We start from the raw sequence: 21,388 nt of genomic DNA on the forward strand, positions 1-21,388 counted from the left end.
CCTGATTTCCAGGAATCAAACAGGCCTTTCTTGATGGGAAATCAAGTGTCCATAGTTCTTAATGCAGGTGGTTACATTAGCTCAAGTTACCTACATTTTAATTAACTTTAACATTTTATTGACCTGCATTTTTTTCACAACATTTGCTTATCATTCTAGGAGTAAAATAGAAATATGTAGGATATGGAAAGAAATATAAAACAAATTCCATAACAAATATTATTTTTGTGAATGGTTTGCTGTACTCTTGAGTTTAAGCGTAATCAGGAATAGGCAACTTGGGTCTTTTTCAGATGCTTGAACAACTCTGTCAATTCTTATAATTGATCATACTGTTCAGGTGATAATGGAAATTGAAGTCCCAATCACTGGATGGCACTAACATGCCTGCCCTGGTTTAGTTCAAATATTTCTGATTGCATACTTCTGATTGTGAAGTATGAGTTGAAGTAGATGAGCCTAGCCATGTGTATCCCAACCAGCTCCCTGGTCCTGGTTTTTAAATAAACAAGGATCAAATCATTACTTCCTTTCCCTTTTAGTAATAAACTGACTACTAGCCACACAGTTTATGGATTGTAATTTTAGTATAGTTAGACCATGTATAATTGACAGACTGGATTTTATCATATATTTTATCTGTTGTTTATTATTTTTTTCTATAATTTTTAATTGAGTGTTTTTATTTGTTCTGGTTTCTGGTCTATGACGGTAATACATTGAATTGAATTGAAATCATTACTTGTTGCTGTTGACATATGAATATAGGGAGGTCAGGAAAAATTACATATTGCAGGGCAACCTTGAAGATGTGGTGCTCTCTATAGAAAATGTGAACTTGGTGTCATCATCAAGTGTTTGTTCACCTAAGTATTTGATCATTTTATTGTATGAGAGTTGAATGAAAAGTTATGTCTCTTCTTCCATAACTTTGAAATAGGGATAATTTAATAAATGAAACACGTAAATAATCCTTGAAATGAGCTGTTCTGTTACCTGCATTTTCTTCTCCATGTAATTACCACTGTTTGCTATACACCTCTGCCGATAATGCACAAGCTTCTTGAAGCTGTCATGAAAGAACTCCATATTTTATCTCTTCAACCAAGTCCTGAAGGTCCCTTTCCACATTTTCATTTGATTACAACAATGTCCCTGTAGCTATTGCTTCAGTTAGGGGGAAATGTGGAAGTCTGATAATGCTAAGTCTGGATTACATAGTGAATAGGGTAGTACAGTGAAATCTAATTTTACAGTTGCCCCTCAGGCGGCTCATGACGTGATATTGTCATATTGCAATAAAATCTCTTTCTTGTGATTCTGAATGCTGTTTCAATCACTGCTTCAAAATTTTGAGTGTTGTGGTGTATTGCTCTGATTTGATACTGATATCAGGTTCAAGGACATCCTTCTGAATAATACCATCTGTATATCCCAAAACCATAACCATTTCATTCATTTCATTTTCAACCACAAGTTTTCCTGCCAAAGCCTGGGGTTTAATCCCCCCCCCCCCCCAGGTGAAGCTTTGTGATATTTCATGGACTGATGCTTCATTTCTTGGTAATGATGAGCACATGTTTCATTAGCCACTTTTATTTTACAGCATGACAACTGGTGGTAAAGTTTAAGACTTGAAGCTTTCCCTGCAGTCAGCATATGAAGAAACCATTTTGCACAAATCTTCTGATACTGAAGATAATTAAACTCACACATTCCTTAGATATGCTAAACTTGAGCACAACTTCCCTTGGGTGACCCAAATGCCCTTAATCAGTTCATCAACTTTTATAAGATTCAACTCATTGGTTGGTATCTCAGGTCATATCTCTTCTGGTTCAATATTTTTACCTTTTTTGACCTAGCAAAGCACACCACTCACATCATCGCAATCATCACCATAAACAACTTGCATTCGAAGATCAATTTCAACTGGAGGGACTCCTTGGCAGGCAGAAATTTCAACCACAGTGCATTGTTTAAAGCACACTGATAAGTACTCATTGCAGATTTCCATTTGAGAAATAATAGCAACACAACCTATTCTCACAATAACTTCCAAATGAATCACTAGATGATAAAGAATATATCAGAGCTTCAAGTAGCAGAGCTTCTGCCATCTGTTGTAGGCAAGTTTTAACATTGAAGACATTACTTTTATTCAACCCTCATACTTCCAAAAATAATTAGAAAGAGGAGAGATTTATTATACCATTTCATTTGCATTACCTGTCTGAAAAATATGTGGCTAAAAAAAAAAGCATGAAGCTCCCAAAAAGAATGGCAATTTCTATTTTTTTTTGTAACATTTGCTTATAGATTGTTATTAGAGTGATCCTTACTATTTTGTAAAATGGAAAACCTTTGTGTAAGGGCACTATACATAAACAAAGTTACTGCCTACATAAGAAAATTTATCAACAAGGTCTTTGTAGTTACTTCTTTACATTCTGATCCAACTTCAGGATTCAGCATAATTGCAGTTAAACAAATACAAAGGTTATTGCAAATTTATTAATACACCAGATTTCCACAAGATTGTTGGAATGGGCATCATATAGGTTTCCCTAAACAACTTTTCTTATAGATCACTTACTCACAAGGAGATACGTACAAGAAGTGTGTGACCTGAACAACTACTCACATCTTTTAGTGTAATGATGTTTGGGTGCTGTCCATATCTCAGAAGAATCTCAATTTCTTCCGAAGGGTCTCTTTTGCTCTTATCAATTATCTAAGGGAGAAATGGAGAACAGAGAAAATTCAAAAAGAGAGGAAGCCTCATCTGTGCAATTGAAAGAAAAGCTATGCGTAGATATTCTATGCTAAAATTAAACAGCAATCTATATTAATGAACAGGTTATGGGAAACTGTTAACAATAGCAACCAGAGACAGAAAAAGAAATCATTTCCTGATTATGACAATGAAGAGAAGCCAGGGGACTCATAACAACAAAAGGGCAGTTTTCCATTGTCACTGGTGAAGCTAGAAGCAATGACACCTGCACTCCAGAGCCACTAAAAGCTCTGATTGTCCTTCCAAAATTATAATTTACAATGTGACAAAAAAGGGAGAATTATCAAATGCAAGACTCTATTAATTCTATTTTATTAATTAAATTAGAATGTAAATGAAAAGACCACTACTTTTATCCTAAAATCCAACTGAGATCTCATCAAATAACTTTTAAGAGAAGGAACGTAGAGTACGCCTGGTGAGATGAGCAGATACTCTCAGGGAGAGGCAGGATTTAAAACAACCCAAGGGCTTTAAAGATAATACGCAACAGTGGTGTGATATAGGCAAATTCCAGGTGCCTAGAACAGCATGCACTACTGCATTCTGGACTAGCTGCAACTTCTGAATGGCCTTCAAGGGCAGCTCCGTGTAGAGTGGATTGTAGTAATCCAATCAGAAGTGACCAGGATATGAATGACTATGAGCAAGAGCTCATAGCCAGAGAATGGACATAATTGGAGCACAGGGCTAGGGCCCCCTAGTCATGGCTGCAATCTTCTCTTTGAGCCAGTTCCACAAATCTCCTTTACTATAGTTTGTATGTGTTTCTAGCCTCAGTAGAGTGGGTAGTATTTGTATCTGCAAAAGAAATAATTGGGGCTCAAACTGTTGTCCACTGCTTTAGAACTGTTTGTAAACAGAATTTCACTAAATCTGCATTTTCATACCCTCCTGTCTATTGTACTTTTCTGTTAAGCCAGCAGGTTATATGGCTGGAGCTGAAAGAAGTAGCAGAATTATATAGGGAGAACATAATGTGAGTTATGGACATGGAGGTGTGGTCAAAATCTGCAAGATGGTGGGTGCAATTGAAGAATAATTATGTTGTCCCATGTGCATTTATAAAAAGGACATGGGCGTCAATTTTGATGTCATACCAACCATCTTAAAAGATTTTGAGATGTAGATGCCTATCATTTAGGGTCTAACTCAGAGCTGGCAGGTGCATCTTTGACATAGTAGCAGATCCTGTTCATTGCAACATAATTTGCTTCTATAGCAAAATGCATTAATTGCAGGACAAAATAATCTAGAATTTCTATGAATTATTCCACTTTTAATTAATTCATCTTCAAGTTTTTTTTTAGTACCAAGGAAAAATAGTTGGAACGTTTTGCTAATGGGAACTGTACAGTTTTTTTTTTTTTTTCCATCAAAATGTCATATTAGCAAGTGCCCAACTATACAAACATAATTAACTCTGAGGTGTCAGGAGGACTGTGCATGCTTTAGACCTTATATAAGCAATTCAATAAAGCAGACTGAGTTTTTAGGGCTCTGTACAAGCTGAAAAACATTGAAGTTGCTTAAGAGTTCCATTACTTTCTGTGAAACTTCTTAAAACAAGAACGTGAATTTTCATTCATGTACAAGATGGGCTGCTTTAATAATTAGCAGAGAGATGCTTTGCTTGCGCTTGCATGAGTCTGAAACATTTATTTCACGTTATTTTTGACACGTGTCCAAATAACAATTAGCATTATTTTAGGGGAAATTATAATTACTGTTTGAAGATGTCTTGAAGGAGAGAGGTTACTGACTGTAGTTGTTTCTATGATTTTGAATTATCTTAAATTTATGGTTGATTAACTTTGGTGATTCATTCATTGGACAGTAATATCATCCATAAAATTAGACTTATTATTTTAGAGAGAAAAAAAGAAATAAACTAGTAATATTTTAAGTAGCCTGGCTTACTGTATAAAAAGGATATGCCTGATTCCTTCTACCATTAATTGACAGCATTCACATATTTAACCTTCAACTGAACCGTTAACGGTTAGTGTTCAAAGTATGTATATGCTGACACATTTAATTAATTAACTCAAACAGTTTTCATTGGGCTGAACAAAACTGTGATGATTTTGCAAGTTCTTCAGTGTGGAAATACTATATGATATCTTTTTTGTTCTAAAATCTTTTAAAATATCACCCAAAGGAGTCCAGAATTTTAACAGTCAAAATCTTACAGGAAGAAAGAGTTTGGCAGATGCAAGACCAATATTTTTATTTTTATTTAATATTTATTTATTTATATTTGTAGAACTGCCCATCTCACCTAAGTGACTCCGAGCAATTTACAACAGTTAAAAAAACACACTCCAATAAAAGAATTAGAAACCACTATGGAATAGTAAAACATCAGAACTAATAAGAACTACAAGAATGCAACTATTCTTCAAGAGATCATAGGTCTTCACATCTGTGATGAATCTTTTCATTTTGGTATATATATATATACCAAAATGAATGAAAAAAGATCTATGTATAAGTGCACATCGGGAGATGTGCATTCAAATTGTTCATTTATAAAAAAATGTAGACAAAAATCTATAGAACAGGTGGTATTTTTTAAAAAAATGTTCATTCTTATCAAAGTGTTCACAACATAAATATACAGAACACATAACATTTATAACTTGGAGTCATTTCCCCTTGTCTATTAAACATACAGTGTTTCTCTGTGTAAGAGAGAGAACTGTATTGTGACTCTTTCATTAGTAGCAACAGACACATTGTTGGCATATGTTCAAGGACATTCTTGTTATTATTTATTCAAATGTTTCAGGAACAGGTTTAGGAAATGTCAGTGTTGTGGTTCAGTATGAAAACTGCCAGTTCAAACTGGCTGTTTTATCCCATGACAAAATAATAAATTTAAATAATAGTAGTACGTTAGTTGTAAAGCAGAAGTATGCTTGCTAGTACACCAGATCACAGCTGTAGAAGTATGAGGAGAAAAGTGAAATGGGAAAGATGATAATTTATTCTGAGGGTCCTTTCATATATTAAAACAAGCCCCTCTCTCTCTCCCTGCCCCTTCCCCCATAGTTCCTAGAATTATACTAGTTAACATGAATGATGGAAAACATCAGCCAGGATTTAATAAGTTCCCTGCATTTGTTGTATTCCATCTGTTATACTGTTCAAAGAAGTATAGTACTAGCAATCAGCCACCAATTGTAACATGAGAATTTATCCTCCTATTTGTCCATATGACTATGTCTATAGTAAGCCTTCTCCAATCTGTTGTACAATCCCTTACACACTATTATACAGACATTTCATCTAATTTATATCCATTCATTCTCTCTTACACAAGTGACTTTGCCCCCATCTAGAAGAGTTTAAAAAAAATTAATTCCCATGAGTGGATTTCAGGTGGCACAGAATACTTGGGGGGGGGGGCGGATTTTAATCTTTTATATCCCAATGGTTAGCCCACCTCCCAAATTATTCCATAAGTAAAATCAGGTTTGAAAAAAGATTCCTATTTGCTATAATGGGAAACATTTTGATCAAAGGTCCATTGTGGCAGGATTCAGAAAAATCAAAGAGAACCAATTGGGAAGTTCTTGCAGGCTGAAACTAACTATTCTTGTGCCCTTTGGTAATCACTAACTCTTCCAAGGAAAGGCAACTTCTCCAAGTCCATTCCTATTTTATTGTGTTAATTACCTGAAGACAATATTTTTTGCAAGCATATAAATGGGGAGTTTCTCATAAGCACTTTTATCACTCTTTCAACACTCCGCAACTGCTCAGTCTTGCAACAGTTCATTATTATTTTTAACTACAGACACTGCAAGAATGAAACTACTACACTAGACCAATGCGCTCCTTAGCTAACAAATAAGGAAAAATCATGTCTGGCCATCAGCCAGTGCTCTGCCCTCCTCTTCTTCTTACCCTATGACTTTTAAACAATGAAAAAAGTAAAACAAAAATACAGATCACTGGCTGCAGAGCTCTGTGCAAATATGCCACAGTGGCTGAAGAGACAAAGGAGCCAGGAGTTCCCACCCACGGAAAATCAGCCAGGCCACAGGCTGCATGAAACTCAAATGCCAAAGATAAGAAAATAAAACAAAAGTGATTTGAACTGGGTAGAGCTACAGTAGAATAAAACTGGTGTAGCTGATATAGGGGGCATTTAACTGATCTGAAAACAACTCAACAATCCCAAGTACAAGTGACCTTGGTCATGACACACAAAAACTGGAGATGTTTGTCATAGGGACAACAAAACAGCAAATCCTTTATTTCTTCTCAGCCTTATAAATTTTACATTCCTTACTTTTAATATTGACTATTTCTTTACCTTCCTGCAATAGGTTATGCAATGTAATATTTTGTATTTTGCTTTTTTTAAAAAAATAAACAAGCAAAAATAAAGGACTCTCAGAACATTCGTGGCTTCTATTGTAAACATCGGTCTGGCTGGCTTCTTTTAGTGAACCAGCAGAAGTAAACAAATATTTAGGAAAGGAACATAAAACTATCAGAACAGTTCTCAGCATATCTCTCTAATGCTTTCAACAGAGCTTTAAAGCAGAGTGTTGGACAGCCAACTGTGTTTTTAGATCTTCAAATCTAAATATTTCATGAAGCTTTAAATTAGATTTTGTTTTTTTTAAAATCAATTTTATATGGCTGCCCATCTCGCAAGAAGATGGAATGTGTATAATAAATGTATTGTGTTGATGTTCTTCATGAATTAACATAAATATCATTACTGTATAATCTAGTTAAAATCAAAACTGAATTGGATCAAAAAATAAAGCCAAAGCTGGATTATGTTCACTTGTTACTTGTTAAAATACCCTCAAAATACGTGTCATTTAAAATGATCTGATCTCCTAGAATTTTTCACACTTGCATAACTATATGGGGAAATGAAAGGGCAACAGTTTTGCCATCTGAAAAGAAGCAAGCTTTAAAAATCCAAGATAAATTTGATGGACTTCCTGTGGTTGGATCCAAACAGCCATGTGGCTATGACCATAACTTTGTTCTCTTCTGATACTGTACTTTATGTCAAAGTTAACATGAAATGCATGGAATTTTCAAAAACATAATATGACAAATTAATTGTGATTGCTGGAGAGTAATAGAAAAAAGACGCATATACTGAGCATATTAAAGCCATGCAAATAATCTGAAGAATATCTCTGAAAGCCGTGAGTGCTCCATTCATATATACATTTTCCTCATGGGCTGACTTACATTTTATATTCAAAATTCTCCTTCATACTGTCTGGTTCCCATAACCTCTTGCCCTGCTGCATCAAGGCAGCATAACCTATATTAGTTGCCCTTGCCAGATGATCACCAGACACACCACAGTGATTTCTTACCTTTACTGCAAACTCTGCTTCTGTGGCTTTGTGAATACACCTCTTGCAAACAGAATATGAGCCAATGCCAATGTCTTCCTGGATTTCATATCCATCAGTAAAGTGAATATTGTTCCCATGTAACTGCTACAGAGGGAAACAAAACAGTAGCAATAAAAGGACAAGTCTTACAGTTACAGAAGACTCTCTAGCTCTAACAATTCAGAGACATTAGTTTATTACACAGAACCAGTTAATTAAACAAGTGCTGCCTTAATTCTGTCCAATTAATCTTACAATCCTTAGCATGCTTGGATTTCTTTTACATAAATCTGAAGAAGTAAAGTTATAGCAATATTAGTATAAAAATACAGTACAGTTAATCCAAAAATAAACATCCCATTAAAGTTAAACCTCCTTTAACATGAATTCAACTGCTGATGATTTAATACAAATATCTCTGTAGTTTTCTTGGCAACAACATGAAACTTATTTGCCATGGGGTATGGAGTGGTTTTTAAAACTTCCACGCTAGCCAATGGCACTTTCCTGATCTCTAAGTATAGAAGCTGCCATCTGGCTGGGCTGGTGTGGAAAAAGCAAATTCTATGGTTTTTAAGGAAGGGAGTTAAATTTAAAAAAGTAATTTCCCCTCCTCAGGGCATTTATTATTTAGCATTGATTCACTGACCAGCAGTGGCTGTTCACTGAACGTTCAGGTTATATTCCCTGGGGGATTTTTCAGGGTTTTTTTGGAAATGTAATGGATGATGATGACAATCATGAAGTTCATGATTTATATCTTGTCTTTCTACCAACATGGCATTCAGAGAAACTCGTCTGGGAACTCTTGCACGCAAAGGGCATACTCTACCACTGAAAATAAACCTCTTTCTCATATTAGCTTTCAGTATTAATGTGAATTTTTGGTTGTTGACCTTTGTTGTATTTTGCAAGCTAGGACTGGAGAGGAAGGACACAATAAGTTACTGCTGATACCACATAAAAAAGTGGGGGAAACAAACTGTGTCACTTTGTAAAAAATGGTCGATACTGGGAGCTAAATCTTTCCATGAAATAAATGAAACTGTTTACATAAAGGTGTTAGTCACATCACTGATATACTTGTGGGTAATTTAATGTCCGAACAATTTCCCTTCAGTGGATTACATATTCATATTCAGGTCTCATTTAGCTGATCACTTTCTGGTATTGAAATAGGGAAATTCTCTTTTCCACATTACAAAATATTTCATGCTGGAAATATAACAAACGGACACATGTATATGTTATTCTTAATAATTTAGATAGCACTGATATTACTAATGTTTTATATTTTAGGTATCATCATTTCTTATGCTCCTAGAATTGTAGTAGATTAAGGGAACTCTATATTTTGAGTGGATTGCTGGGTAACTCAGGATTTCAAATATTCTCAAAACACAGTTACATTTTTTTCTAGTATGAAGCAGACGAGGGAATTCAGATGGAAATGAAATTAGCACTTAGTTTGAACTCATTCAGTCTTTTGTTAGAGGCCTTAAGGAAAGCAGCCTCTTAAGATAAATCTAAAGCCACTCGGTCCAATATCTAGAAAACTCTGGAAGACTGGGGTATCTAAAGTTACATGTTTGATAGGTTTGTGAGGATATTCTTTTAAGTAGCAGCTTATTCTATCTGGGATAACTTCATGTCTGGTTCTGTTCTCTGCCTCCCTGTTTCTTTCTCTATTTTCTCTGTCTATTTACACATTAGTGTTATTTTTGATTTGAAACTAAATGGCAATGATGCTGTTCTCTCAAATCCTTACTTTGCTGCTGTTATGAAGAAAAAAAAACATTTTTTCTTGTTTATTCTAATTTAATTTATAATCACCCATACTCCAAAACTGCTTGGGCTTAATAAGCCCAATTAAAAGGTAAAAAAAAATCAACTGGAATTATTTATTTTAAAGCCTTGTCCTAGAAAGAGCAACTCTTACTCTAAATATCCAGATTTCAGAAGAAGGGATGCAGCTCATTCAAGAACAGGTGGTGGCAACTATTTGCCAGGAAAATCTCTTTCACCTGGATTAAACAGCCACATCTGGACAACTTACAACTTGGGCAGAGAAGATCCTAGGGAGAATTCTAGGAAGTTGGGGGGGGGAGAGGGATAATGATACACCTTCCTCATCTTTCTTACTGCTACCATCTTACATTATAAGAATTTAAATTATAAGAGAATATGTAGCAAATAGAAGATAATTGTAATTATTATCCTACTTTTTATATAGAAAGCTGTCATGGAAGCTAGCATAGTTAAAAACAGATACTGAAAAATGCTTTCAACCAATTCAAATGACTAAAAGCTTTGAATTATTTCCTAAGAATAGAAAGAATAATTGTATTTGATTTAATGCTTGGAGAAAAAGTACGAGTAGTGACAATACGTGTTTTGCCATGTAACAGAAAGCAATGATTTTTACTACAAATCCCACAGTCCACTGCCATTACTCCTTCCTGTGCTATCTAAAATATCTGGAGGATACTAAATGTTGCACAAGCAAAAGAAATAGCAGGAGAAGCACAATAAAGTAGTGATGAACTATAAGTGATAAAAGTGCTTGTTCGGATGTCCCTGCTTATGTATTTAGGACTGAATTTAAAGGACTGTGACATTTTTTGTAAATGGGGCTTCCACAAGTTATAACTATTTTGAACTATTACAATTACAGTAAAATGTCAATTTAATAGATTCTATTTAGCAGACTTCAGATGCAATGAGTATTTCTACTGAGACATTACCTGAAATAGTGGACATTTAGATAATAAAAGAATTTGCTCATAAATACATAGCCAAACTAAGAAATTCACTTCCATAAGATGCTGATGATACCAACAAAAGATGATTATTAATTAAATTTATATTACATCTTTCCTCCATGTATATCAAAGTGAAATACATAATCTTCCAATGTTAGTCCACAACAAGCCTATGAGGTAGAGAGTGAATTAAGAAAAAATGACTAGCTCAAAGTCACCCTAGTGTATTTCCTTAGAAGACTTGAATCTGGGTTATTTCTCTAACCCTAGCTGTTTTTCTTAATGTTCTTTATGCTACAGTAATACATCTAGATGAAGTGAAAGAGGTATAACAACTATACAGCCAAATTCATACCTGGACAATTGGATGAACTGTGACTTTATGTGGTTCTTGCTGTACAGGTTCCTGCCCCAAATTGGATGCCACAAAGCTGAATCCTCTGAAGAGATGATGAGCATTGGCACTTGGAGGGACACCTGGGGAATCTGAAGAGGAGATGAGAGATGACTCAAGGAACAGGGCATCTGGAAATTCCAACCATTTCTCCACTATTATTTTCCCTAGCAATGTTATAAAGAAGCAATTTGCACACTAGAAACCAGCCATGCTATTTTCAACATGAAGACATGCATCTTTTTCCATTTGAAAGATCTTCCCAATCTTTGCTTTGACATAAAGCTGCATTAGAATTTCCAGAGTGACAGTTCTGAATGTACTGAGATAGTGAGAGCCGATGTTCAAAAGGAGAATTAAGAGGAACCAAATGACTCTCTGCCAAGAAGAGCCTTTAAAGCAGGGGTCTTCAAACTTGGCAACTTTAAGACTTGTGGACTTCAACTCCCATGCTGGTTGGGGATTTCTAGGTGTTGAAGTCCACAAGTCTTAGAATTGCCAAGATTGGACACCCCTACTTTAAACTACTTAATAATTAATTATTAATTAATTAATTAATTAGTTAATTAATTAATTAATAATAAACTACTTAATAATTAGTAGTAATAAACTACTAAAAACAGACTACCCATAATTTCCTTTTTTTTTAGCAGCAAACTGCACAACTGCTTGTACAATTCTTTGCATGCAAAGCCCATCGGGGGATTTGTGGCAGTGCAGAATTTCAATGTAAAAGCATTTTCCAATAGGTTACACATGAAAGAATTAATGGGAAGCAAGTCTGCAGTAGTACAGAACCCTAGAGAGTCTGGAGTGTCCTTCCAGTAGGACCACTCCAAGTGCTACCCAAAAACACTAGGAAGAAATTGTGGAAAATACTACACAGTAATTCTAATTTTCTAATTCAGCCACACCATAAAATTTCAACAGTTAGTCTATGTGACTCCAAGGTAATAGATTCTTCTGGAAGCGACAGCTAATTTGGAAATATAATGGTATTTTTTATAATAGTATCAAGTCATAACAATCACTTCCAAAGGATTAGTACTGCGTTGTTTCTACCCATCCTATCTAATGAGACAGAAGGAACCTGCTCTGGGTTCTGACTGCCAAGGAGTGTCAAGCTGACCACCCAGGAAGGCAGACTTTCCTATTGTGGCATCTGCCCTCTGGAATATCATTCTTCTAGAGATGGAATTGCCTTTGTTCCTTTTGGCCTTCTGGAAAGCCCTGGAGACATGGTTCTATGCCTGAGTTTAGGGCCTCGATGCATGAGAGAACCTGTCTCCTGCTTATATTGATCGCTATTTGTGCTTTATAATTCTTGACTGTTGTGAGTCTTATGCTTTTAAATATTTTTATTACTTGACAATTGTAAGCCATCCAGAGGTAATATTAACCCACCTATTTGAGATGAGTGGTTATACAAATGGAAGGGAGGAAGGGAGGGAGGGAGAGAGGGAGGGACAGAGTGGTAAGTAATTCTTAAACTCTAGGTCGGTGATGACGAACCTATGGCACGTGTGCCACAGGTGGCACGTGGAGCCATATCGGTGGGCACACGAGTTCAGCTCCGGTGCGTCAGCCAGCTGATTTTTGGGTCTTCTGGACCCATCAGAAGTAGGGAAACAGGCTGTTTCCGGCCCCCAGAGGGCCTCTGGGGGATGGAGAAAGCCGTTTTTGCCCTCCCCAGGCTCCTAGAGAAGCTCTGGAGCCTGGGGAGAGCAAAAAATGGACCTAATGGGCCCACCATGCCATTGTGTGCCAAAAGTGGGGGGAGCACGGGGGGGGTCATGCATGCATGCACAGGGGATGGGGCACATATAATTATGGGTGTGGACACGCACGCACCCGACCCACCCCCCCGCTCCCCCTGTCTTTGACACACGATGGCAAAAAGTTAGCCATCACTGCTCTAGGTATAATATGGATAGTTTCACTTGAAAGTTTTTAAAAACAAATGTGAAAATAATGACAAATCTACTGATATGTTTTCTTGTTGACTACCTGTTGGGGTCCGTGATGTGAATTCAGGATCAAAATGGAAAGTGTCCTCTGGCCGACCCACTGCAGGTTTAAAGGGTGGTTTGATTTCTCTTCTGTAGAGTTTCTATATAAGAGCAAAGCAAAACAGAGGTTAATTCTCTTGCCACAAGGGACCCTTGAGTTAGAAAATAGCTGTAAGACAAATAATTAATAAGCAATAAATTAAATTAAAATTAATTAATTAAAATAATAGTTTTTAAAGCAGAAAGCTGCTTAAAGGAACCTAAATCAAGAAAAATGCTTTCTATGCTCGCTGCATTCTGACTATGGGAAATACGTTTCACGTTTAATACAGGGGAAGGAGGAAATTGAGAAGTATCACACAAGAGAAAGTACGAGGCTGCAATATTTTCCTCGCTTAGGCTAAGTTTCCGTGACAATCAACTAGACTTATTTTCCTTGTGGCGATATAGGTCTGTGCTTTTCAGAAGCTTTAACTGCACATTAAAATGTATTTGCAGATATGATGAAAGTATTTAAAAAACAATAACCTGATTTTTATTAATATAGTTTATTTATTACAGAAGAGACGGAGCATTTCCACAGAAGCAAAGCGTGCTGAGCATATTTTGCCTTAAGTGACATTTTCATAGGCTGTAATTTGAAAATGATAATGCAGATGCCCAGGATCAACTATTAAAATAATAAAATAATAAAATAATGCATTCATTTATTATCTGACCTAAATGTGAACTCATTACATATCAGTAGGTTTGATTTCTGGTTTTGAAACATATAAGCCAACCCATTGTTTAGATTTATGAATCCTAATTCAAAAATCAGCCTATTCTGTTGTTATCCATCACTTTGAGCTGAATACATATTGATTATGTAAAGAAACATAGAGATGGTGAAATATGGTATTTATTTAGGCACTTTGCACACTGATACGTGCAATGCAAATTATACATTTCAATAACTGTTTGGCACAGAAGATGAAATATTACATTGGAAGTTATCTTTAAATATCTGAGAATCCACCATTTACTAATGTGTTTTTCTTTCACAGATTCTCATGTAAAACCAGAGCTACATATTATCAGGGTTTTCAACCATATCAAGTCCTCTTTGAAGAAATTTATTCAGGTGTGGTATCTATGGAGAGGATATATATCAGATACACGTTAAAATAATGATAATAAAATTCTAATTTAAAACAATTTTAAGTGGCATTATAGCATTATTTCTCCCTAAGATTTTCATCACAGCTATTTTATTAGCTTTGACAAATAGATTTGGATACCATTGGAAATACTGCCTTGATGCACACATTTCCTTACAAAATCTTTATTTTTTGTTCTAAGGGTCAAACATCCTTACTCAGGAGTCCCCTGCAAGTTTAAGGGGCTATTAGTACTTGCTGTGCTGTGATTTGAATGAACACACTACAGAAGAAAATAAGGAAGTCCCTAAGAATCCCATACTGAGCAATATCCTTCCTCACGAAGCTAAGAACACCTGATGTAACTCAACTTTAGCTTTATATAAAAGCTTGAGAGACAGTCATATCCACAACCTTGGTATGCACCTGGTAATCATCCTCAAAGGAAATTCATTTCAATTAAATCAAAGAGTATATATGGTAGTCATTTCCTGGCCTGGTGGAAATGAATGAGAATAGCAAGGTTGCACCTGCTGGTATGTATTGGATGGGAAGGGTATATTGATCAGGACTTGTTTACAAGGAACTCAAGGCATATATTTCTATGGAAACAGATCCTATGCTTGCAATCTCTACTTCCCATTTTTGCAAGCTGTTCTGGAGAGGCAGTTCCTTTGCACACATCCTAAACAGGATATGAAAGCTGAACTCAAGGCAGCAGCACATCCTTATGCTACCAATAGAAGAGAATGTTTGTACCTCAGGGTTGACGTGTGGGGTCCTTAGTGCTCTCTGAGCTTCGTTGTTTGCTTGCAGATATTTCACTACCCAACTAGGTAACATCTTTGGTGCTGAAAGGGAGCAGGATTTATTTTTTATTTATATACAATAGCTTGCCCTGTCAGTGTTGGTGGGAGTGTGGTTTTCCCTTGGTAATTCTTTGATTAGAGTGTTGTTTACTATTTGCCTCATTTAGTAGTTCCTTGATTAGGGCATTGGTACTGCTTGATTGTCTGATGTTCATCCTGGTGTTAATTCCTGCTGGGTATCAATTGCTAGTGAGGAGTTGTTCTCGTCTATTTGCTTCTTTCTCCCTTTTTTATTGACTCTTTTGAATGGTGTGTAAATATTACATGTCTATTGATGGTTGATTAACACCATCCCCAACATTCTCACTAACACTGACAGGACAAGCAATTGTAGATAAATAGAGAGCAAACCCCACTCCCTTCTACCACTGAAGATGTTATCTAGTCAAGTAACAAAACATCTGCAAGCAACAACAAAGCTCAGAGAGCACCAAGGACTCCACACTCTTATGATCTCCCCCCCCCCAATGTATTCATTTCCATCCTGTTTAAATGTGTGCATTCTGCTAATGGCATCTATGAAGACTGAGCTGATCTTCAGGTGTCTTCCAGAAATAGAAAGATAGTGACTCATAGCAATTAAATATGCTTAATATAATAAAGGATTTTCATGAACAATACTCTTGCCACAAACTTAGGCACATTCCCCACCACCACCACCACATACATACTGCAATATGCAGGTGCAGAGATGAATTCCCTTCTAAAATGTTATCTTTGGACTTTTTGTGTCATCAAACTTGTTTGGTCAATAGATTCCAAATAAAGACTATTTTTGTTCTGAAAGATTTCCCTCTTAATAAGCATAAACTGTTTCTGTCATTAATTTAGGTTTATAATTCTCAGCAAAGCTGGACAAAACCTCCATTCTCCCTTAAAATCTTTGTTCCAGATGTAGCAAAAACAAGGTTTTATTAAATATTAGGGTCATGCAGTGCTTCAAATTCTGCCTCCAAAAAGCTGCTTTGGACCATACGCATCACATCAGCTGTGCCATTTCTGCTGCCTTGCAATCCCAGGAAAAGATATAGCTGCTTTTAAATACTGTAGAAGTCCTTTGCACTTTCAAGCACCTTTGGGAGATCAAAACCAAAGTCCAGCACAACCTGATGGAATTGAATAACTCACATCCTATGCTGGAGCCCGAGATCCTAAGACAAGAGGAAAAATAAAGGATTTAGTGAAAGTGCTGTGGGTAGACAATGCTGTCTGTGGACCATTATCTATCAGTCTCCACCACAAAGTCTTCTGGCTTACTTCTTCGCTTTGTTCCTTCAGTAGCTTCCATAAGAAACTGTTGCACAATCATGGAGTTTTGAGCTGAATTGCATTAGGTAATAGTATTTTTCTCAGCTGCCACTTGGTTTTCTGAGTTACTTGAATTCTGCAAGTATGATAGGAATGTCCCAGACTTGTCTCCCTTTGTGTCTGCCTTGTGTCAGTGGGTCAGTGCCAGCACACCCTAACTGGTGAGCTCTAGTAGAATTTTGGAGGAAGCTGTGAGCAGATTGATTTAAAAATAGCACAACCAAGTCTGATCTTCCATTAAACACAGTACCCGTTTCACAAATAAGGGGATATATCACGGGTTCTGGTATAATATGAACATAAGATAACTGAATTAAAGCCTATCAAAACATTATTTGTTTTATTACGGGAAAGAATACATGTTTTGCTGTTTAAATGTGAACTGTCTAATTGTCCGTTTTACACACTATAGCTAATCCTCAACTAATGAGAATCACACAGGATTATTTTAATTCTCAAACAATGTCTCAAATATGTTTCTTAGAATAATAGAAATGCTACAGCATGATGAGGGCAATTAAAAAGCTACTGCTTTTCTTCAAACAATTTAATGAAAATGTGTTTAATACTCTAGGACATATCCAACAGTGATTGTAAGGAAACATTTCTTCTTAATCAAAAATATCATTATTCATAGCTTGACTCTTTAGGATTGACTCATACCAAATTTTGTGAGGGATTCATCAATGCATGCAAAACTTCTGATTAAGGCATAAGGTCATATCTGACCTTTTCCATAACAACAGTGACCAGGACAAACCAAGCACTTTTACTGGCTTCATTCTTCTTTATTAATACTTTTCTTTTTCTATTCATGAAGAAGAGCTGTCTTTTTAGCAGCTGGAAACATCATTATAAAATGGCTAGAAAGAGTTTCAGAACTCATGCCGGTACATATTCTGAAAATTATAAAGTCAAGTGATTTTCTGCTTTTTAAATTCATTATTAAAACTGTATCAAAACCCTTCTCCTCAAAGTGGTGTTACCTAAATGTGAAATGTGATGCTGGTTTGCTTTCTACTACATTTCTATCAGGATTTGTGAAGGTTCAATTAGAAAGTAGTCAGATTGAACTGCTGAATCATTCTGATGTGTTGAACTGAATACATTCATATCGATTAAGTGATGAGATGAACTTTTGTGCAAGCATGAACAGATTTTTAAAGAAATCAATAATTTGAATAGGTTTAGAAATTCAGATTGTGGGCCATTTATATGTCCTAATTTTGATGCCTCTGCCCTTAGTATTACAGATTCTATATCAGTTTTTCCTCCAGGAAGGAAATATAATGAGGCAATTTGGATCAGACAATAGCACTGTAAGTTTTATTAGATGAAGGAAGTGCATTTTAGAGAAAGGAAAATGGCATAAAGAAGGGGGATGCCTACTTTTATATCCAGCCCTGCCATTGCTAGTTATTAAGTCTCACAAGATTATACCTTCCAAGGAAACATAGTTCTTAATATTATTATTATTAAATATTATTAACTGGCACTGATGGTTGATATGGGTTGCTGCCAGCATCCTAGGTATCGACCAAGTATCTTCTTAAAATGTATGATGTTCCAAATAGCGCAGTTTTTTTGCAGTTCCGCTGGTATTATTGCAGGAAGCTGTAATTTCTTGATGTATTTTGTAAAATTCTTGGACATGGTGCCAAGTGCCCTGATGACAATGGATATCACTGTTACATGTTTCATCCATAATCATGTAGTTTCAATGGCCAGGTTGTGATATTTCGTGATTTTTTTCTAGTTCTTTTTCTTCGACTCTGGTACAGCGATATCAATAAATTGTATGCTTCGGTTTTCAACGACTATGATATCAGGTGTGTTGTGTTCTAAATGATGATCCATCTGTAATTGAAAGTCCCACAAGATCTTCACCTTCTCATTTTCAACAACTTTTTCAACAACTTTTTCCACTTTGTGTTCCCATGACTTTTTGGATATAGGTAAACCATAATTTTTACATAATGACCAGTGGATTAATTTAGCAACTCAGTCGTGTCTAGCTTTGTAATCAGTTTGTGTGACCTATTAAATGTGAAACAGTTTCAACTTTGTCATTACAAAGTTGGCAGTTTGGATTGTCAGTGGATTTTTGTATCTTCGCTTTCATGTCATTTGTTTGTAGTGCTTGTTCTTGACCAGCGAGTATTAAACCTTCCGTTTCTTTCTTGATGGTTCCCATCTTAAGCAATGCCCATGTCAAGTTGTTATTACATTTCCCTTCAATGTTTTTCAAGTGCTGTCCGTGCAGAGCTTTGGTTTTCCATCCATTTAATCTGTCATCTAGCTGTTTTCCTTATATTCTGCCTTTATTTCTCTTGTTTTAATAATGTTCTCCATTTTCCCAGCCTGCAGCAATTTTTCAGTACTTTGGTTCATATAGTCATTCAAACTTCGCTTTTCTTCTTCTACAGTTTGATGGACTTGTAATAGCTCTCTGCCACTATTCTTCTTGGCAGGTACAGCCTATCGATGTCACTTCATGGATGTAAAGCGTGGTATATATTCAAAAATTTATGTTTTCCGGTTGTTGTTGTTGTTATTTTGAACAGGCATTCACATTTTGCAGTCTCATGCCACTCACTTTATATCCGTCATATATTCCATGGCAAAACAGTACACCAGTAGTACAATGCCTACTTTTGCATAAGGTATCTCAGAGACAGACAGCCTTTAGGGATCAGGAGCCTATCTGACATTATGAAACCATACAGCAGACATTCATAAAATGGCTTCCAAAGTTTGAGGAGGTGTACAAACAAAATGGCCTTTGTCTTCCTATAGTGTCTTATGTCTTTTTCCTTCCATGCAGAAATCTAAGAGAAAGACAGAACAGCTGTCCAGTGTCGTCAGATTGTTTGCACCGTTGATATTCTTCCAGCCACAAAGAGCCACATCCTTTCTAAAACTTGTGGTATAAAAGCAATAGCAGTCTCTGGTAATCCTATTGAGTAGGTGCTCCAATGAAAAATTCTTAGCAGGGATCACTAGATAGGGACAGAACCAGCATATGGTTGCCTATGACTCTCAGGCCTGGATTACGTACTGTTGCCCTTTCATTAGCTCCATAGTTGACCCAGACTATAAGTTGTTTTCAGCCATTTAATGATGCTTGCTTAGAAAGCCATGTGTCCTCAGCTTCCTTGGTTACCATTTAGCGGCACAATCTCTCTTTTGTATTCTTTACTATATCACCAAATAGCTTTAATGAGGTCCCTGAGTAACTTAGCCTTCCCTAGCTCCATGCTCTCCAGATGGATAAGATATAAATCTATCTGAATGTCCTGCAGGCTGGAAATTTAGAATCTGACATATCCAGTGTAGAGGTCTCCAAACTTGGCAACTCTAATAGTTTTGGACTTCAACTTCCAGAATTCCTCAGTCAGTCATGTTCAGCCATTTCCCCATGCTGGCTGTGGCATTCTGGGAGCTGAAGTCCACAAGTTTTAAAGTTGCCAAGTTTGGAGACCTCTGATCTAGAGGATGTCAAATTATACCAAGAAAAGACTTTTGCTGCTACTGAATTGCTTACTCGTGTTACATAGAATGGGAAAAAAATGTTTAAAATACTGAAATTGGGTTGCTGTTTGCTCAGTAGAACTTTTAAATGAACTGCATGATTGATTAATCATATTATACAATAGTTCAGTTGAGTAAACTACTTACATTCCAGTCAATGGTAGCAAAAAAGGGATGGCGTTTAATTTCTTCAACTCCATCAAGGCCAGCACCTGCCAAGGTAATGAAAAGAAGACACAGAGGGTGTCAGAACACAAGGTTTCTTCTGTTTGTCTTTTAAAACTCCCCATCAAGAGAAGTAGAATAGCCGAAACAAAACCAGAGGCTTTGGGAATGTTAAAATAGTTGAATTATTGTAAATTGTTGCATTGAATTATTAGAGTTAATTTCTTCCAAGTAGTAAAGCAAAATATTATAATAATTGAATTACTGACTGATTACTTAGTTAGAATGTGAGAATATATTAATATGTTGATACAGACAAAAAAGATAACAGATAAATTAAGGTAGGGACTAGTTGTATGGGGAGCCTAATTCAAATTCACACATCAAGTTACAAAGCTCAGTGGATAAAGAGTTTAAACCATCTCATAGCACATTCTGCATTTATTGTAAATGGATAAAATGGAGTGTTACTAATGTCCCAATGTACAAAGGCTTGCCCTTCTCAAAGTACAAACAGCTCATTTGCTTAATACATAAACAAATATGTATCTACTCCTCATTTTAATATTCAAGCTATTAAAATATTTAAGAACACATTTAATTTTAGACTCTCGGAAAACCAAATTAAAATAGCTCCATAATTTTAAGATGTTCAAGTGTTGTTTAACAGAATTGCATCTGCGTGATTTTTCACTGGAGCACCTACTCAATAGGATTTTACTTGTTTTGCAGTTTATAGAAATTTGAAAACATTTCCTTCAGTACAGTACAGGAAATTTGCACAATTCCAGACATGCATTAGAACTCCCATAATTCTCAGACTGGGCACTTCTGCCTTTTCTGAGTAGAAGAGAAGTTTGAAGAACTTCAATATCTTCTAATCTATTTATGCCTCTCTTCTTCATTTCAGCTTGTTTAATTCCTTTGAGTCAGCATTTTTTTTTTAAACAGCAACAAGTGCTCAAAAATCAGTAAGCAACTTGGATTTAATGGAGCCATATATTTAACAGTAGCATCTGTTATCCTAATGGAG

General features: G+C 36.0%; 1 protein-coding gene across 3 annotated transcripts in view; it reads right to left on the reverse strand.

Moving 5' to 3' along the window:
• Positions 1-21,388, reverse strand: part of RPS6KA2 (ribosomal protein S6 kinase A2) — a 201,493-nt gene that overhangs the window by 15,966 nt on the left and 164,139 nt on the right. For all 3 annotated transcript variants that reach the window (XM_034428482.3, XM_034428481.3, XM_034428483.3), the window contains 5 exons: positions 20,338-20,402; positions 13,342-13,444; positions 11,296-11,426; positions 8,158-8,283; positions 2,645-2,734 (listed from right to left, as the gene is read on the reverse strand). In XM_034428482.3, the coding sequence (XP_034284373.1) occupies positions 2,645-2,734; positions 8,158-8,283; positions 11,296-11,426; positions 13,342-13,444; positions 20,338-20,402 (515 nt within the window). The remainder of the gene's footprint in view (positions 1-2,644; positions 2,735-8,157; positions 8,284-11,295; positions 11,427-13,341; positions 13,445-20,337; positions 20,403-21,388) is intronic.

The sequence above is a fragment of the Pantherophis guttatus genome, chromosome 1, assembly GCF_059756535.1.
Source record: "Pantherophis guttatus breed Tessera chromosome 1, ASM5975653v1, whole genome shotgun sequence".
In the NCBI taxonomy this organism is placed as follows: Eukaryota; Metazoa; Chordata; class Lepidosauria; order Squamata; family Colubridae; genus Pantherophis; species Pantherophis guttatus.